General features: G+C 44.5%; 1 protein-coding gene across 1 annotated transcript in view; it reads left to right on the top strand.

Moving 5' to 3' along the window:
* The window catches only part of LOC121269078 (plexin domain-containing protein 1-like), a 268,532-nt gene that overhangs the window by 177,125 nt on the left and 71,701 nt on the right, over nucleotides 1–19,706 (top strand). Inside the window, exons 10-11 of the mRNA XM_041173524.1 lie at nucleotides 10,993–11,053; nucleotides 16,468–16,600. Coding sequence (XP_041029458.1) covers nucleotides 10,993–11,053; nucleotides 16,468–16,600 — 194 coding nt within the window. The remainder of the gene's footprint in view (nucleotides 1–10,992; nucleotides 11,054–16,467; nucleotides 16,601–19,706) is intronic.

The raw sequence follows: 19,706 nt of genomic DNA, 5'->3' as shown, positions 1-19,706 counted from the left end.
TAAAGTACAAGAGTAAGGAGGTTATGATTAATTTGTATAAGACACTAATCTGGCCTCACCTGGAGTATTGTGTCTGGTTCTGGGCGCCACACTCTAGGAAAGATGTGAAGGCATTGGACACAGTGCAGAAAAGATTCCTGGGATTAGGAACTTCAGCTATGAAGACAGGTTGGAGAAGTTGGGACTGTTTTCCTTGGAGAAGCGATGGCTGAGAGGAGATTTGATAGAGCTACGCAAAATCATGAACAGTCTGGACAGGATAGATAGGGAGAAACTGTTCTCACTTGTGAAAGGATCAATGAGAGGGCACAGATTTAAAGTAATTGGCAAAAGGAGCAAAAGTGACATGAGGAAAAGCTTTTTCTCGCAGCGAGGGGTTAAGATCTGGAATGTGCTGCCTGAGAGTGTGATGGAGGCAGAATCAATTGAGACATTCAAAAGGGAATTAGACAGTTATCCGAAAAGGAAGAATGTGCAGAATTATGGGGAGAAGGCAGTAGGTGACTTGCTCATTCAGAGCGCTGGTGCAAACATGTTGGGCAGAATGGCCTCCTTCTACACTGTAGCAATTCTGTGATTCTGTGATATTTGCTTTGTGACCTGGTGATCATGAGCCCATATCGACCCCTTAACTGATTATGACCTAAAAACAAATTCGTTCGCCATTAATCTCAATCACTGTTGAATGTTACTGATGGTGAACAGCTGTCTCCTGTCTTGCCAACTCATGCATCGAATGCTTTGAGATGTGAATGGCACTATATACCTGGCAGCCTTCCACCTCATGAGGCAAAGCTTTGTACCGCGATGGTCAGCTCTGTGTTAGGCATTGCCTGGTATGGTTCAGGAGTCCCACCCTGGTGTGTCAGTCTCTGCTTCATTTGCTGCAGAGAAAGACAGCAGGCTGAGAAGGTGCAGGCTTTGCTGGTCCCTGTTTTATCTTCCTAGGGCCAAACAGGTTGCATATCAATCTGCGAATCCTTCCAACAATGGCAGGTGGTAAAAGTGGGAGAGATCCCTGATCAGCCATGTGATGGAAGGAAAGTTGGCTGCTCTACCCTCACTGTTCCTAGCTCCGGACTACAAGCTACATGTAAAAGTGCATGTTGCCACAGCAACTCAGACTCCTTGGAGGGGCTGGTTGGCTCGGTTGGCTGGACAGATTGGTGCAATAGCACAGGGTTCAGTTCTGTTCCAGTTGGGGTGGATTGAGACCTGTTTCCTTGCCATGCCTGTGGGGGAGATCGCAGAGCTGTCTTCAAGCAGGGAAGTGAAGAAATATTTATCATTTTGTCCCCTTTGAATCTGACTGCCATCTTTATTTATTTATCCACTCTGTTAATACAATTTTTCAGAGAAAAATTTAACGAGAACCCTGGATGAGGGGCAATAAATGGTGTATCGTGAGGATTACCATCCAGGTTAAAGACAGGAAGATGTACAGCAAGGAGCATTGAAGCAAGCTTGAGATTGTAGCAGGAAGGGGAGACAGAGGTCAGGAGAACCCGAGGGCCGAGATTCTGGGAAAGACTAAATTGGAGTGAGAGGTCCAGAAAAAAGTATTCAATACAGCGAGCGTGGCAGAGAGTATTAGTACTGAGTTTGTAGACCATGGGAGAACAAAAGATGAAAGTTCAAAGAGTCAATGATCATATTACCAATAAAAAGAAACATTGAACAGTTACAACAGAAATGAAAAGTTGGAAGTTTGAACTCAAATTTTGACTGATTGGAGTAATTTTCTCCTGCCAGGTGGAGCCAGTCACACCTTCAAATACTTACGATAGTGAGCTTTGGCAGAATTGATCAGCTCTGAGCTATTTGCAATGCTCAGCTCTTTTCAAAGCAGTTGCCATGGCAACATTTCATAAGGTCTCTTTCATGTTTCCATGCTATCCTTTTCTTTGTATATAATGAGTGGGTCGGGGTAGAATTTCTGTGTCAATTATTAACCCTCCCCACTCTCCGATATAGGGGTAAAACAATTCCGATCGTCTGATGGTCCCCTCACTCCCAATGCCAATGTTTTCCAGATTATCAACATCTTGTGTGTCCTTTTCTGACTTTTTCCTGCGATCACACGAGACCAAACTTTTCTGACGAGTGGCAAACATTCCAGAACCATTTCTGGTTCAAACCCAGTTTCGTTTTTGGTTCACAGGCTCTTGATGTGGGAAAATCTCGTTCGCATGACATTATCAAGCGAGCTGGGATTTCATTTATTTTTAAAGTTACAGCCTCCCGAGTCTCGGCCTGTCTTGTGCTGCACTTATTTCTTCCTCCTGGTGAATTTGTCACCTTGAACAACCTCCAATGTCAGCAAATTGATTCCTTTTCCATTCTGGTGGCCCTCCACACAAATGTAATGTGTTGTTGTGGAATGTGTAACTCTGCAACAGCAGGGGTTTTCCCAACATACAGCAGGCAGCAACAACCTGCATTTATGTAGCACCTTTGACACAATATAACACCCTGAGGCATTTCACAGGAGCGTTAACAACAAAGTTTGACACTGAGCCACATCAGGAGATATTACGATAGGTGAGAAGTAGGTTTGAAGGATGGTATTAAAGCAGGAGGGATACATGGAGAAGTGGAAAGGTTTATGGAGGAAATTCCAGAGCTTAGGGCCCAGGCAGCTATAGGCACAGCCTTCAGTGGTGGAGCAATTTAAAATAAGGGATGCCAGGATTTTAGGATCACGGATATCTCAGAGGGTTGTAGGGCTGCAGGAGATTACAGCGATAGGAAAGGGTGAGGTCATGGATGGACTTGAACACAAGGATGAGGATTCAAAAATCAAGGCATTGCCTGACCGGAATCCAAAGCAAGTCAACAAGCAGAGGGGTGATGGGCGAATGGGACTCAGTGTGAGTTAGAATGTGCTCAAGTAGGGGTTCGGATGAGCTTACGTTTACACAGGATGGAAGGTGCGAAGCTAGCCAGGAATATTTATACGCCAATCTGGGAATTATTTTGATAGGGGATTAGACAAGAAGATTATCGAAGGGTATAGTGAGCGAGCAGGAGGATGGCTGACATGGAGATAAACATTAGCACAGAACTGAAGGGCTGAATACTCTGTTTCTGTGCTATACCATATTTCAAAAGGAAGATTTTCATTGCCGCTTCCAGGACATTGTCAGCACATGAACAGAAAGGGAAATTTGGATGCAAGTCACCTCTGCCCATTGTGCACCTTTAAAACCTTCCCCCCCGCCCCCAAGTTTCTTTGTGCTTATTTAGCCTTCCAGTCACCCTTGCCACTGATTCTCCACTGACCTCGTGTGCAGATATCGGAGTGACACCCATCAGCGCGATTGCTGTGAGTTTCCTGGGTCTGCACTGGGGCTTAAGTCAGACTGGGGAAGCAGCGCTGATCAAGGCAGGAGGTTGGGGTTTACAAGTTTGAAGAGTCCCTCTTAATCAGAGAGTATTTTGAAAGGTTATTCCTGCAAGTGTTACTTTAACATGGCAAAGAGTACGCTGGGCAAAGGAAGAGGTGGTCAGTATATCACCACGTCTGTCCTGTTCAACGTGCGGACCTCTTTATGAAACTGTTCTGCCATCCTGGAGACATTTTTTTATGTAAAAGGTGCTAAAAATATTCTAATTCCAACTTTGTTAGAACTGTTTTCACTCTGAGGCATCCCAGGACAGTCAGTAAGCAGCTGGGTTCACTGACTACAGCAGGTTGTTCCCACTCAGTTGAAGGAAATGGACCAGGGAGATTCATGGCACTTGCTGAGCATGGTACTATCAGGGAGAACATGGCCACTCAGCTGAAGATGTAGAAACCCCTGTTCAATCTGTCTACTCCACCTTCCTCACAAGAGGAGTCCAACCTAAAGGTGGGCAGAGGGGGGAAAGTTTTCAAAATGGAGCTCAAAGATGTGGAAGGATAGAAAAGGAAATGTAGATGTATCTGACTTCTAGATCCCATGTGACATCCTGGATATAACACAGCTCTTGTAATGAAGAAGAAAAATACACTGTCTTCACTCACTTACTATCCATCAATACGTCAACATGAAATGACCATCTACTAATCGCTAATTGATTAGCTTATATTGAACATTTGACAATGTCTATTCATAATGACTCAATCTGCAGTGACTGCTTTGCTGGGAGCGTTTACTCCAATTCAACTACTGGAACCAGTTTCAGAATCACCATTTTCTTATCATGGATGAGTCCATGGCACACCAAGCTGGCAGTTGGAGGAAACAAGGGATCGCAGCAACTTGTGCTCCTGCATCTTGGAATCCAGAATAGAGCAGTTGACTGTAACTGAACCCGAGTTCACAATAAATAAATCAGTAAATGTCAGTCTTAAATGCAATCAGTTTTGCCAAGTCTGGATTCTGGATGCTCTTGAGAAACCGCAAACCAAGAATGCTGAGCCTCCTTGGATGACCCGCAAAGTTAGATCCCATGTAGAAATACAATAGGCTAGCAACAATTTCCATGAGGGCTGTGGAACTGAACTGCAGCATGAATCATCAACCATCAGGGGAGGTGATGAGGGAATAAAAACTGCTTCCGTAACCCTGTGTTGACAACTGGAGCATTGTAAATAGAACTTGGAAGAAATTGACAGTAGTACAGTCAAGCTGCCGCAAAGTCAAAGGTCACTTTAAAGCCAATAGATCCCATACCCGTGGGATGGACTTGGACCTGTTCTTTTGAGGTCCTGTTGAGTTTTTTGTCATCATATTTGAGGATAATTGCTCCCAGAATTGTGCAACTGAAAACAGCACAGGGGTGTAATTTATTAACTATGGCTGTTGAGATGAAAGGACAATGCTTCTTCTCTACATTAATCAAACCTTCTCTGTCCATTCCTGAAGATACACCTGGTATTGGCTCCAACCCGGCAGCTTGATATAAAAATCTACTGCTGTGCAACACTCAGGGTGTGCTGCACTGTCGGATGGTCAGTACTGAGGGAGTGCTGCACTGTCGGATGGTCAGTACTGAGGGAGTGCTGCACTCTCGGATGGTCAGTACTGAGGGAGTGCTGCACTGTCGGATGGTCAGTACTGAGGGAGTGCTGCACTGTCGGATGGTCAGTATTGAGGGAGTGCTACACTGTCGGAGGGTCAGTACTAAGGGAGTGCTGCACTGTCGGAGGGTCAGTACTGAGGGAGTGCTGCACTGTCGGATGGTCAGTACTGAGGGAGTGCTGCACTGTCGGAGGGTCAGTAATGAGGGAGCGCTGCACTGTCGGAGGGTCAGTACTGAGGGAGTGCTGCACTGTCGGAGGGTCAGTACTGAGGGAGTGCTGCACTGTCGGAGGGTCAGTACTGAGGGAGTGCTGCACTGTCGGATGGTCAGTACTGAGGGAGTGCTGCACTGTCGGAGGGTCAGTAGTGAGGGAGTGCTGCACTGTCGGATGGTCATTACTGAGGGAGTGCTGCACTGTCGGAGGGTCAGTAGTGAGGGAGTGCTGCACTGTCGGATTGTCAGTAGTGAGGGAGTGCTGCACTGTCGGATGGTCATTACTGAGGGAGTGCTGCACTGTCGGAGGGTCAGTAGTGAGGGAGTGCTGCACTGTCGGATGGTCAGTACTGAGGGAGTGCTGCGCTGTCGGAGGATCAGTACTGAGGGGGTGCTGCACTGTCGGATGGTCGGTACTGAGGGAGTGCTGCACTGTCGGAGGGTCAGTACTGAGGGAGTGCTGCACTGTCGGATTGTCAGTACTGAGAGAGTGCTGCACTGTCGGAGGGTCAGTAGTGAGGGAGTGCTGCACTGTCGGAGGGTCAGTACTGAGGGAGTGCTGCACTGTCGGAGGGTCAGTACTGAGGGAGTGCTGCACTGTCGGATGGTCAGTACTGAGGGAGTGCTGCACTGTCGGAGGTGCCACCTTTCAGATGCGATGTTAAACCCAGGCCCCATCTGCCCTCCCAGGTGGATGTAAAAGATCCAATGGCACTACTTAAAGAAGAGCAAGGGAATTCTTTGCATAGTCCTGAAAAATAGTTATCCCTCAATAAACATTACTAAAGAAAAAAAAATATCTATTTATTATTACGTTATTGTTTGTGGGGCCTCACTGTGCCCATACTGGCTGCTACATTCCTACATTACAATAGTGACTGAACATCAAAAATACTTTATCAGCTGTAAATCATCTTGAGGTTGTGAAAGGTGCTGCATAAGTGCAAGTCTTTGTTCCCATGAAGAGTTAGGCTGCACAATTCATGTAACATTAATAATTACTTTGGAGTTTTCTGCCTTTATCTCCCTCAACATCTTGGGGTCAGTGTTGCTGTGATGGAGCTCCACAACACCAGCCACTCTCTGGTACATCACCATTCTCAGATGGAAGCCTAGATAATGAGTGCCAGCAGGCAGTATAACCCTGGCGGACCTCAAAACTCAGCCCAGTTTGTGCCTCATTGAGCTGCCATGTAGCTCCACTTGCCTATGGTCGATCATGTGCTACTTCACTTACAATTTATATTAATGATTTAGACTTCCAAATCAAAAGCACAATTTCTAAATTTGCCGTTGACACCAAACTGTAGGGTATAGTCAATACTGAGGAGGACTGCAACAACTTATAGGAGGACATTAATAAACTTGCAGAATGGGCAAATAATTGGCCATTGCAATTTCACACTTAATTGTGAAGCAGCACATTTTGGTAGAAAGAATAGAAAAGTCAGTTATTACTTGGAAGTGTAGGTGGGGTAGAAGAACCCAAGGGATCTCTGAGTACAAATACACCAATCACTAAAAGTTGAGTAACAAGTTAGAAAGGCCACAGAAAAGATACCAAACAAAGCACAAAGCTTAAATAAGAGTAAAATATTGGAGATGCTGGCGATCTAAATTAAAAACAGAAAGTGCTGGAAAAATTCAGCAGGTCTGGCAGCATCTACGGAGAGAGAAACAGAGCGAACGTTTTGAGCCCAATATGACTCTGCGTCGAAGAAGAATCCTTCCGGACTCAAAACATTAACTGTTTCTGTCTCCACGGATGCTGCCAAACTGAATTTTTCCCGCACTTTCTGTTTTTGTTATGCTCATAGCAGTACCCTAACTCCACCCTGGAGGTTGGTAACCCTAAGCCTGCAACATTTGAGCACAAAGTTTAAGGGCAGGATTTTCCAGTTCCGCGCCTGAAGTCAATAGACCTTTTGCTAGTCCTTCAAATTATCCACCCCGCCCACCACAATTCCCCCAGTGGGCGGGACTGGAAAATTTGGGCCTAAGAATCTCTTAAGTAAAAAAGTGTAACACCACCTTTAACTTAATTTAAATCTGCAAGTGATTTAATACATAACACCCACAGTCACTCAACAGTTCAATACTTGCACATATTTAATAGAACTGATCGTGAAAATAAACACTGACATGGTAAAATATTGTTTAGTTATTTCAAATGGAGGGTTGCAACAGAGATCGGGGTAAAACCATACATAAAAGGTCACACTTTGAAAAGCAGTAAAGAAAAACAAAGAATGTTAAGATAAAAGCAAACACTGCAGATTCTGGAAATCTGAAATAAAAACAGAAAATGCTGGAAAAACACAGCAGACCTGGCAGCATCTGTGGAGAGAGAAGCAGAATTAACGTTTCGAGTCCTTATGACTTCTTCAGACATTTACAATTTCGCCAGCAGAGATAAAGTAATATTGAAATACACGATAAACCTATCGGACTCGCTCTCAAATATACAGTCCTCTCGGTCTGATTTCTATCCATTCACCTCACCCATCTGGTCTAACATCCTAGGAGCTGGAACAGGACAATCCACCCTGTAACCTTCCAGTCTTTCTCATTCTAAATTGATTTCTTCTAAAGGAAAAAGTAATTACTATTATATGATAGCTGGAGATCAGCACAAAGTAGTTTCACTTCACACCAGCAATGGGTTCGGAGTGATAGTCTGTAAACCTTTGTTTGCTTCCTTCTTTGGCCTGGGCTCCAACTCTTCATTTATATTGTGGCTTTTATGACCTCAGGAGGGCCAAAAGCGATTCACAGCCAATCAAGTGCTTTTGAAGTGTAGTTGCTGTGGTAATGCAGGTAACGTGGCAACCAATTTGTGCACAGCAAGTGAAGCATTTACACACCAAGGCCACAGAGTCAGTCATTAGGTTGTTGAAAGAAGTCTTTGCGATTCATGGCATTCAGGACCAGGTGGTGCCCAACAATGGCCCGCAATTCGTTAACGACTACTTCGCCCATTTTTGCTGAGAACTGCAGATTCTTACACCCTCACCAGTTCCCAGAGGTAGCCCCAATTCAACAACGAAGCAGAAAGGGGCATCTACACTATTAAAACCCTCTTTAAAAAGGATGACGATTTTCCAATGGCACTTGTAACATACAGATCTACTGCACTGCAATGTGGATTGGCACCATCTGAACTTCTGATGGACAGGAGGCTTCAAACTCATTCCCATTCTGCCCAAGAAATTAATCCCAGGGATAGCAATGGGACTATCAGGAGGCTCAAGACCGAGAACAATTCTACAGAAAACAACAGCTTCCACTTACAAAAGGATGGTGATCAACATTACCTTACTCAATACATACCATAGAAGGCACAATATGAAGGTACAAGGGAAATCTTACCCCATTCCTCAAAGAAAACCTTCCATTGTACATTTGGGAGAATCAGATGTTGAGAGTCAAACTGACAATGCACCAGATACTGCAACTCTTCCCAAAAAACCAACCAAGTCAAAGCACAGAAACCCAAAGGGAGACTACTGATCCTCCAAGCCTCACAAGGAAGTGATCAGGGAGACTCGTGAAACCTCCACACCGATTAATCCTATAAACTCAGAGACTTTGGTGGGGTGGGCAGGAAAAGGGGTAGTATGTAAATATAAATGTCAAATATATTTGGATAAAGACTTGGGGAGGGAGGATGTAGTATTAGGGCATTCAGGGCTGAAAGGGTTAATGTGGAGAAACAGTACCACCCACATGATGATGTAAGAGAGAGTAACATGACTAATAGTATAATAGGAGAAAGTTTATATCCTAGTCTAACACCCGTAGTCTTGTATATCTGTAAATAGTTACATTCGTACAGTAACCCAGTTACTGTTCAGACATATCTATGTCTCTACAACTGTTCCTTAGCCAGTCGCAATCAACATACAAATCTTCACCAAACCAGTACCATGGGATGCATCATATGCAACTGGCAGGTCAGCTGGGGCCTTCAGTTTAACAGTGCATCTGATGGCATTACTGCCTCATTCTAGTACTGGAATATCAACCTAGATTTTGTGCGGAAGCCTGTGGAGTGGGATTTGAACCCGTGACCTTCTGACTTCGAGACAGTGCTATCCACTGAGCCACAGCTGGCACTATCAAGTTATTGATTGGGTGAAAACTAGCTCCCATGGATATCTCATTCAGCCAATCGGATGTTAAGAATATAAAATATTGCCGTGATCAAGGTGAATCTAATCACTGATCAGTAAATTCGTTGGCAGCCACTGACTCCTATTCATGCTTAAGGTAGATCACGCACTGGAGGGTTGGCTATAATGACAATCCTTTGTAGCTTCAGTGAGATCGTTGCTCTTCTTCTCAAGTGACACAGTTTCTCAATCTTGTCTTGGGAAATCGCAGTGCCTGGATTTAAACTAAACCAGCTGCTACGGGCAGCCGAACAACAATATTCAGCTGACAGAGGGTCCAGTGTTCCCCATTGGGAAATCTTGTTTGAAATAGAATTTTGCCTGTAGTTAATCAACCCAGCATTACTGGGTATCAGTGATTATTCTGCACAGTCAGAAGATGAAAAATCTTGATATGGCACTCTGAGAGCTTAATAGATTTCCCTGTGAGTTTAGTCAAAAATATTTGTGATCAGACAGCAAATGTTGGTATGTCGAAACCTGTTTAATCTGATACGCAAAGTACACACAGGAAACCCTGCAAGTGGACAGTTAGTCAGTCAGTGTCTGAAAGAGAAGCTCATAGAATAGTACAGCACAGAGGAGGCTGTTCAGCCCATTGAATATTTGCTGGCTGATATCATTCATGATGATAAGGATACAGGAGTAGAAATCACAAACACTGAAGGAAGATATTTGACATTTTGTTAACGATAGCCATTTTTAAAAATGACTTTAACAATGGACTGTTTGTAGGTCAAAGGTTCATTTCTCCCCATGACCCAAGCTTCCAGTGTCTACTGGTAGCCCCGACTGCCAAGTGTGTCCTTCTTGTCTGCCTCCTCCTTCTGGGTCTGGCTCTATGTCAAACCCTCCTGTCATGTGATTCTCTACCTCTTGAGCAAGAAGGCAGTACTTAGGTTTGTCCCTCATATCATCATAGCCTCCACCTTCATTGTAAGCTGTCATATTCAGAGCAGCGCTGTGACAGTCTAAAACTTCCTTCCAGCCTTGAGTCCCGTCAGAACTTAGATTGGCACCAGTTTCAAAGGCTGGAGCTCTGAGAATCGTGAACGAATGATCTCCAGCTGCTGCACCTATCCGTGAGTAGTTAAAGCAACTCCTCTGATTCCGTTCAGTATCCTCCACATTGGCATCTGCCAGGTCAACACTTTGAAAGTTTGGACTAAGGGCACCAAATTGCTTCCAGTTCCCCAAAGAAGGCAGCATGTTTGAGAAAGGTAGGCTGACATCCATGTGTCAGTGGAAATGGGGAGGGAGATGAAGCGGGCATTGGAATCACTATCACTCAATTTACCCTGTCACCCACACTTAGGGCGGGATTTTCCGCACCCACCGGCCTCCGGGATCTTCCGGTCCCACCGCAAGTCAATGGATTTCTGGCTGGGGTGGGGTGGGGTCATCTCGTCCCGCCAGCGACAAGGCCGGAAAATCCCGGCCTTAAAATGACCCTCCTCCTCTCCCAACCTCTTTCTTTAAAACACCTTTTCTTTGATCTGCTTCTGTGACACGATGCAATGCAAAGTAAACATGTTGGATAGAACTTATTCTCAGATACGTGATAACTTAAAATATGTTTTTTTTCTTGCTCGGTATTTAGATGTTCCAATGGGTTTGACCGACACCGGCAGGAATGGCTGGACTATCACTGCATGGAGGAGGTACAGTAAACACTTCCTCAGACCGTGGACCTGACTCTCCTTTCCATCTCCATTTTTCTGGATATTTAAATTATGCACCTATTTTCTGGCCTAAAATATTTTGATGGCATTTTTAAAAATCATTATATATTCTAACAACAATTTCAAAACTTTTGGAATTATCTTACTTACAGATTCAAACAGCAAACTGTTGCAAACACTTTGAAAGATCTCTCCAAATAGTCCCATTCCTCAGCTCTTTCCCCTTGGCCCTGCAAATGTTTCACTTTAATATATATTTCCAATCCCCTTTTGAAAATTACCATTGAATCTGCTTTGATCACACTTTAAATCGTTCATTCCAGATCATATTACCTCACTGCATAAAATTCTTTTGTAAGAACATAAGAAACAGAACCAGGAGTAGGCGATATAGCTGGTCAAGTCTGCTCCTCCATTCAACATGATCATCAGATCAGAATCACAGAATCACACAGTGCAGAAGAGGCCCTTCAGCCCATCGAGTCTGCACTGACACATGAGAAACACCTGACCTACCTTCCTAATCCCATTTACCAGCACTTGCCCCATAGCCTTGAATGTTATGACGTGCCAAGTGCTCATCCAGGTACTTTTTAAAGGATGTGAGGCAACCCGCCTCCACCACCCTCCCAGGCAGCGCATTCCAGACCGTCACCACACTCTGGGCAAAGAAGTTTTTCCTCACATCCCCCCTAAACCTCCTGCCCCTCACCTTGAACTTATGCCCCCTTGTGACTGACCCTTCAACTAAGGGGAACAGCTGCTCCCTATCCACCCTGTCCATGCCCCTCATAATCTTGTACACCTCGATCAGGTCGCCCCTCAGTCTTCTCTGCTCCAACGAAAACAACCCAAGTCTATCCAACCTCTCTTCATAACTTTAATGTTTTATCCCAGGCAACATCCTGGTGAATCTCCTCTGCACCCCCTCCAGTTCAATCACATCCTTTCTATAATGTGGCGACCAGAACTGCACACAGTACTCCAGCTGTGGCCTCACCAAGGTTCTATACAACTCCAACATGACCTCCCTACTTTTGTAATCAATGCCTCGATTGATAAAGGCAAGTGTCCTATATGCCTTTTACACCACCCCACTAACATGCACCTCCGCCTTCAGAGATCTATGGTCAAGGTCCCTTTGTTCTTCAGAACTTCCTAGTGCCATGCCGTTCATTGACTACTTCCTTGTCAAATTAATCCTTCCAAAGTGTATCACCTCACACTTTTCAGAGTAAATTCCATCTGCCACTTATCTGCCCATTTGACCATCCCGTCTATATCTTCCTGTAGCCCAAGACACTCAACCTCACTGTTAACCACCCAGTCAATCTTTGTGTCTTCCGCAAACTTACTAATCCTACCCCCCACATAGTCATCTATGTTGTTTATATAAATGACGAATAATAGGGGACCCAGCACATCCCTGTGGTACGTCATGGCTGATCTTAGGCTTCAACTCCACTTTCCCACCTGTTCCCCCTATCCCTTAATTTCCTGAGAGACCGAAAATCTGTCTACCCCAGCCTTAAACGGGTTCAACGATGGAGCGTCCACAACCCTCTGGGGTAGAGAATTTCAAAGATTCACAACCCTTTGAGTGAAGAAATCTCTCCTCATTTCAGTCCTAAATGATCGGTCCTTTACCCTGACATTGTGCCTCTGTGTTGTAGAGTCTGCAGCCAGGGGAAACAACCTCTCAGTGTCTATCCTGTCAAGCTCCTTCAGAATCTTGTATGTTTCAATGAACACCTCTCATTCTTCTAAACCACAGAGAGTATAGACCCAGTTTACTCAGCCTCTCATTGTTGGGCAACCCTCTCATTCCAGGGACCAATCAGGAACCTTTGCTGTACTGCCTCCAATGCAAGTGTATCCTACCTGAAATATGGAGACCAACTTTGCACACAATGCTCTAGATGTGACCTCACCCAAGCCCAGCACAACTGTAGCAAGACGTCTTTATTCATGTACTCCAATCTCCTTGCTATAAAGGCCATCATGCCATTTGCCTTCTTAATTACTTGCTCTAAGTATATGCTAGCTTTCTGTGTTCTTCGTTATGAGTACACCCAAGTCCCTCTGAACATCAACATTTACAAGTTACACACCTTTTTAAAGTTATTCTGCTTTTCTATTCTTACAAAGAAAATAAATAATTTCACAATTCCCCATTTTATACTCCATCTGCCACCTTGTTGCCCAATCATTTAACCTGCCTATTTGTGTCCTCTTCACAGATACATTCCCAACTTGCTTTATACCATCAGTAAACTTTGATACTCTTTTCACTTCCTATCCTGCCTGCTTCTTTTACAAATTATCTTAAATCTGTGACCTCCCGCCAGTTGAACATTTTTTCAACACTTTTCAAAATGTTGAACAAAACTCACCTTAACCTTCTCTGCTTTCAGGAGAAGAACCATATATTCTGTAGCCACTCTGCTTAATGAAGGCCCCTCACCCTGATTTCATTCTGAGAGTTAAGGATTTTTTTTGTTAAGTATAACTTTACTTCCTAAGGAAGGATATACTTCCCTTAGAGGGAGTGCAAAGATTCACTAGACTGATCCCTTGGATGAAGGGATTGTCACCTGAGGAGGGATTGAGTAGACTAGGCTTATATTTCCTAAAGCTTAGAAGAATGAGAGGTGATCTCATTGAAACATATAAAATATTTAAGCGGCTTGTTGGGTAGGTGATGGGAGGATATTTGCACTGGCTAGTCAAGAACCAGGGCGACAGTCTCAGAATTAGGACCGAGATTAGGAGAATTCTTTTCTCTCAAGGAGTTCTGAACCTTTGGAATTCTCTACCCCGAGGAACTGTGGATATTCAGTTGTTAAGTGTTTTCAAGTCAGCTATCAGCAGATCTTTGACACTAAGTGAGTCAAAGGATATGAGGATTATGCAGGCCCAGCTTTTAATCAATTCTGCAAGACACGGCAGAAATGGCCATTGGCAGCAGCAGTGCACTAGAGCAAAGGCTGATGCAGCTACAAAGAGCCATCTACCGATCCAAACAGACCATACACAACTGGCACCTTCAAGCAGTAAGAATGACCGTCTGGTATCCCACCAGAAACATATACATGAGGTGTTTGACAAACTAGAAAATGACAATGATGTGCATGATGAGATAATCCGCGGTTAACACATATTTCACACTGTCAATTTTGTGGAAAATACAGACACCATCACACAGTCTGAAGCGTTTGACAAAATGCGAATAATCTGCCCTAAGAAATTTGGTAACTGCTCATTATTAGTCAAGGTTGACACAATGTTGCCAACATACTACCCCTGCAGATTCTAAAAGACACCTATCCATAGGCATGGAAGGGCATGGCATAACCTACTACTGTGTACAACAGTTCACTCATTCAGTGTGCAGGATCCAGAGTCCTAGAGTGCAAGCACAATCAGTCTTCCTGGGTGTGACAGATGTTCTACATCGTGGAGACTAAAGGCCCAGCAATTGTAGATCTACCAACATACCGTGACTTCGCACTACTAACAATTCACGGAATTAGTCAGATATCATACGGTATATCAACCTCAGAAACTACTCCTACCACCTCAGTTCACAAACCAACATTGAAATATCCAGTATGTTTTGACAAAATTGGCAGTTTAACGGAAGTTGCAATGTTACGCTTGCAGGAGAATGCAAGTCTGTCAATTGATGTGGTACATTTGGTGCAATACAAATGCCAGCAGTTAGAAGAAGAAGTGGCACAAGATTCTACACTACAGAAACTGTGGGAAACCATCATCAGGGTGGCCTGATTCAATTCAGCATGTCCACAGACACGTGAGACCAGTTTGGCCTTATCGGGACGAGCTAGGCATCTCCGGGGAGTCATTTTTTATGAGACCATTTTAGACCAACAGGGCATCATACTGGAATCTTTCCAACCTGATGTTGTTCAACAGCTTCATCCCTCACACATGAACATAGATCAGACGAGAAGACTCCCAAGAGAGGCAGTCTATTGGCCAGGTGTGAACAATGACATTGAAGTCATCATCAAGAGCATATGCCAAGTCAGCACAAAGAACCACTCAGTCCATATGAAGTTCCTACCCACCCTTGATCCAAAATCACATCCAATCTCTTTCTTTTCCATAGCACTGACTTCATTGTCATTGTTGACTACTTTACGAAGTGCTGATTATTCAACAATTGCACAATACATCAAGCACAACTGTTGCGCACACACTAAGTGTTATTTGGTGTGCCTAGAGAGATCATTTTGGATAACCATCTGTAATTTATTGGTATGCCATTTCAGGATGTGTGTGAGAAGTATAATATGAATCACGCTACTACTTCTCCTCATTACCCTAGATCTAACAGCCTAGCTGAACAAGTGATTCACACTGTGAAATCCCCAATACTCAAATGTAGACAGACCAAGCAAGATTTACACATCGCAATGTTACATCTGAGAGCAACAGCTTTAAGTGCAGCTATTCCATCACCAGCAGAGCTCATGTTTGGCAGTGCAATATGTACCAATTTACCTACTCTTATCCACCCTACTCTCTCAGAAACTGGAGAACAACTTGTAAACTGCAGGAGAAGATGATCAGCATGCACAACAAAAACGTGGTTACAGAATTGCCAAGTTTACAACAGGTTTGCATCAAGGATTCCACCAAAGGCACATGGCAACCAGCCGAGGTGTCAAGGATTTGTTCAGAACCAAGGTCTGATGAATTCATTACACAAAGGTGTAATGGCGAGGTGTAACCAAGGGTGCATCAGATCCATTCCAGCTGCTCAAATACAGTGCAGTCCTATTGCATCTAGGACAAGATCCCAAATGAAACCAAGAACAATATCCAAGAATGACAATCACTCAGATCACTGTGAGCAATTAAAGAAAGGTTAGCATTACGAGATCTGAACATACCAGCAGATTACCTATACACTTTAGAGATTCATAGATTCATCAGTTCTATACGCTTATGTAATGGTAACTAAACATGAGCATGTATTTCAAATAGTTATACTTCTTTGGAAGGGCGAAGTACCTTTAAAAAGAAAGGGGGATTTTGGAATATGCCTTTAAGGTATAACATCATACAATCATAGAAGGGAAGTGTGTCATGTAATCCAGTTTCAGTTTCACATTGGCCTGTGAGCAGAACATAGCACACACAGCTCTGCTGCTGATGTCTTCAAGTTTTCTATCCATGTACAAACATTCTCATGCACCTAGCTTAAATAAATGAGCCCACAACGTGTTTACACAATCCCTTGAGTGAATAGTGCCTTTATATCATTATAAAAGCACAACAGCAGCCTCTTAAGAGAAAACAACTATTGGACATTCACTCCATTCCATGCTTTTAATGCTTTCGTAATTTTCTTTGGAATGTTCCAGCACAGTGGCGAGCTCTGCGAGGACTCTCCAGAACATTTTCCAGACATTTCCTCAACAGCAACCCTTCTAAATTCATTGGAAAGTGACGTCACCACCACATCAATGCTGGTCTCAAGCAGCCTCGCAACAGAAGGTAAACAGATCAGTCTGTTATTTCGCTAACCCATTTATACCAGGGATTGCACATAACTCCGAACAGATGGATTCAAATGAAATTACCTGACCTGCTGTGTGGTCCTTCTGAAGTTGGTCTGTTGAAGGAAATGTATTAAAAGGAAAGCTCCCTGTATAACTCAATGTGCACAGCCAGGGGCAACAGTGCTCAGTAGGAGTGTTGAAAAAGGAATATAAATCAAATATTGAAAACTCATGAATCCCACAAAATGCCGCAGTGTGTTTTTGTGCCTGTGGCTGAGATCCCGAACATCGCTAGTCAGAAAGGGGAGTGGCTGAAAGACCAAACTGAACCAAAGAGCTTTGTGAAGAGGTTGGGGAGAAAGCAGTGGCCATGTCCTCCGCACCTCTCTAGCAACAAGCTTTAACTTTGACGCTGCCTTAACAATTAATGCCTGCAAATGTAACTGCTGCATGCTCCCCATGATATAAAAAAGAAAAGGTGATTTACGGATTTCATGCTGCTGCCTCGGAGCTTTGCTGGTTGGCAGTGTATTCCTGGGATCCAGACCCATTCTTTTTTTTTTAATTCTTTCATGCAATGTGGGCGTCACCGACAAGGTGAGCATTTGTTGCCCATCCTTGATTGTCCTTGAACAGAGTGGCTTGCTAGGCCATGGGTCTGGAGTAACAGGTAGGCCAGACCAGGTAAGGATGGTAGATTTCCTTCCCTAAAGGACATTAGTGAACCCAATGGGTTTTTATAACAATTGATGCTAGTTGTCATGATCACCATTACTGGTGACAGATTAGCTTTCAATTTGAGAATTATTAATCAATTGAATTTAAATTCCACCAGCTGCCATGGTGGGATTTGAACCCATGTCTCTAGACTATTAACCTGGGCCTCTGGATTATTAGCCCAGTGACATTACCACCACGTCACCATTTCCCCTTTTCCTGGGAAATCATATAGACAATATGTGCAAATTCCTGATAGGCTCACCCGCTGGGGACAACTCCAAGGTGGGTGTTTCGGTTTGTATAATGACCCCTTTAATGTCCCAATCATGGCCTAACTAAGGCTGTTTAAAGTGAGGGAGTCACCAAAATGCAACCCACCTACATTTGTATCCCTCTGATGCCCTATGTTATATCAACAACTTCCAGTTCCCTGGCCCTAACAGCCTGCTCTTCACAATGGGTCCAATCTCTCTACACCTCCATCTCCCACCAGGATGGTCTGAGGGCTCTCCGCTTCTTCCTTGAACAGAGGCCCGAACAATTCCCAAGCACCACCATTCTCCGTCGCCTGGCTGAACTTGTTCTCACACTGAACAATTTCTCCTTTAACTTGTCTCACTTCCTCCAAGTAAAAGGTGTGGCTATGGATACCTGCGTGGGCCCCGGTTACACCTGTCATTTTGTTGGGTATGTGGAATATTCCTTGTTCCAGTCTTACTCTGGCCCCCTCCCACAACTCTTTTGTGGTACATTGATGACTGCAGCAGTGCTGTGTCATGCCCTCGTCTCACCTTTACATGGTCCACCTCTGACATTTCCCTTCCCTTCCTTGACTTGTCTGTCTCTATTTCTGGTGGTAGACTGTCTACCAATATTCATTACAAGCCCCACTGACTCCCACAGCTACCTTGACTACAGCTCCTCACATCCTGCTTCCTGTAAGGACTCCATTCCATTCTCTCAGTTCCTTTGTCTCTGTCGCATCTGTTCCGTTGATGCCACTTTCCAAAACGGCACCTCTGACATGTCTTCCTTCTTCCTTAACCGAGGTTTACCACCCACGGTGATTAACAGGGCCCTCAAGTGTGCCCAACCCATCTCCCACACTTCTACCCTAACCCCTTCCCCTCCTTCCCAGAACCATGCTAGGGTTCCCCTTGCCCTCACTTATCACCCACCAGCCACCACATTCAAAGGATCATCCTCCACCATTTCTGCCAACTCCAGCATGATGCCACCACCAAGCACACCTTCCCCTCACCACCCACCCCTGTCAGCATTCCATAGGGCTTGTACCCTCCAAGACACTCTGGTCCATTCATCCATCACCCTAAATGCCTCATCCCTTTCCCATGGCACCTTCCCATACAATCACAGAAGATGTAACACCTGCCCCCTTACCTCCTCCCTCCTCACCGGCCAAGGCCCCAAACACACCTTTCAGGTGAAGCACCTCTTTCAATTTGGTCTACTGTATTCGCTGCTCACAATGCAGTCTCCTCTACACCGGGGAGACTAAATGCGGACTGGGTGACCACTTTGCGGAACACCTTCGGTCAGTCTGCAAGCATGACCCCACCCTTCCTATCGCCTGCCATTTCAATTCACCATCTTAATCTCATGCCCACATGTCCATCCTTGGCCTGCTGCAATGTTCCAGTGAAGCCCAACACAAACTGGAGGAACAGCATCTCATCTTCTGATTAGGCACTTTATAGCCTTCCGGACTTAACATTGAGTTCAACAACTTCAGACCATGAACTCTCTCCTCCATTTTGATCATTTTTTTCCCCGATCCCCTCCCCCTACAGGGCCCCTTGTAACTTGTTCTTAGGTTTTGCATTCAGAGAGCACTGACCCTTGTTCTGCTATTAACACCTTCTACTATCCAACCTTTAAGTCACTATTAGCACCTGCTCGCCATTCAATAAGATCGTGACTGACCTGATTGTAACCTCAACTCCACATTCCTGCGTACTCCCAATAACCTTTCACCCTCTTGCTTATCAAGAACCTGTCTACTTCTGCTTAGATATTCAAATACTCTGATCCCATTGCCTTTTGAGGAACAGAGTTCCAAAGACTCACGACCCTCTAAGAGAAAATAATTTTCCTCATTGCTGTCCTAAAGGGACATGTGGGCATGAGATTAAGATGGTGAATTGAAATGGCAAGCGATAGGAAGGTTGGGGTCATGCTTGCAGACTGAGCGAAGGTGTTCCACAAAGTGGTCACCCAGTCCGCATTTATTTTTAAACAGCGGCCCCTAGTACTAGACTCCCCCACAAGATGAAACATCCTTTTCACATCCACCCTGTCAAGACCTCTCAGGATCTTATGCCTTTCAATCAAGCCGCCTCCTTCTCTTCTAAGCTCCAGTG

The sequence above is a fragment of the Carcharodon carcharias genome, chromosome 23 (assembly GCF_017639515.1).
Source record: "Carcharodon carcharias isolate sCarCar2 chromosome 23, sCarCar2.pri, whole genome shotgun sequence".
Classification (NCBI taxonomy): domain Eukaryota; kingdom Metazoa; phylum Chordata; class Chondrichthyes; order Lamniformes; family Lamnidae; genus Carcharodon; species Carcharodon carcharias.
Note: the sequence above shows the minus strand (reverse complement) of the source record. Positions and strands in the feature narration are given on the sequence as shown.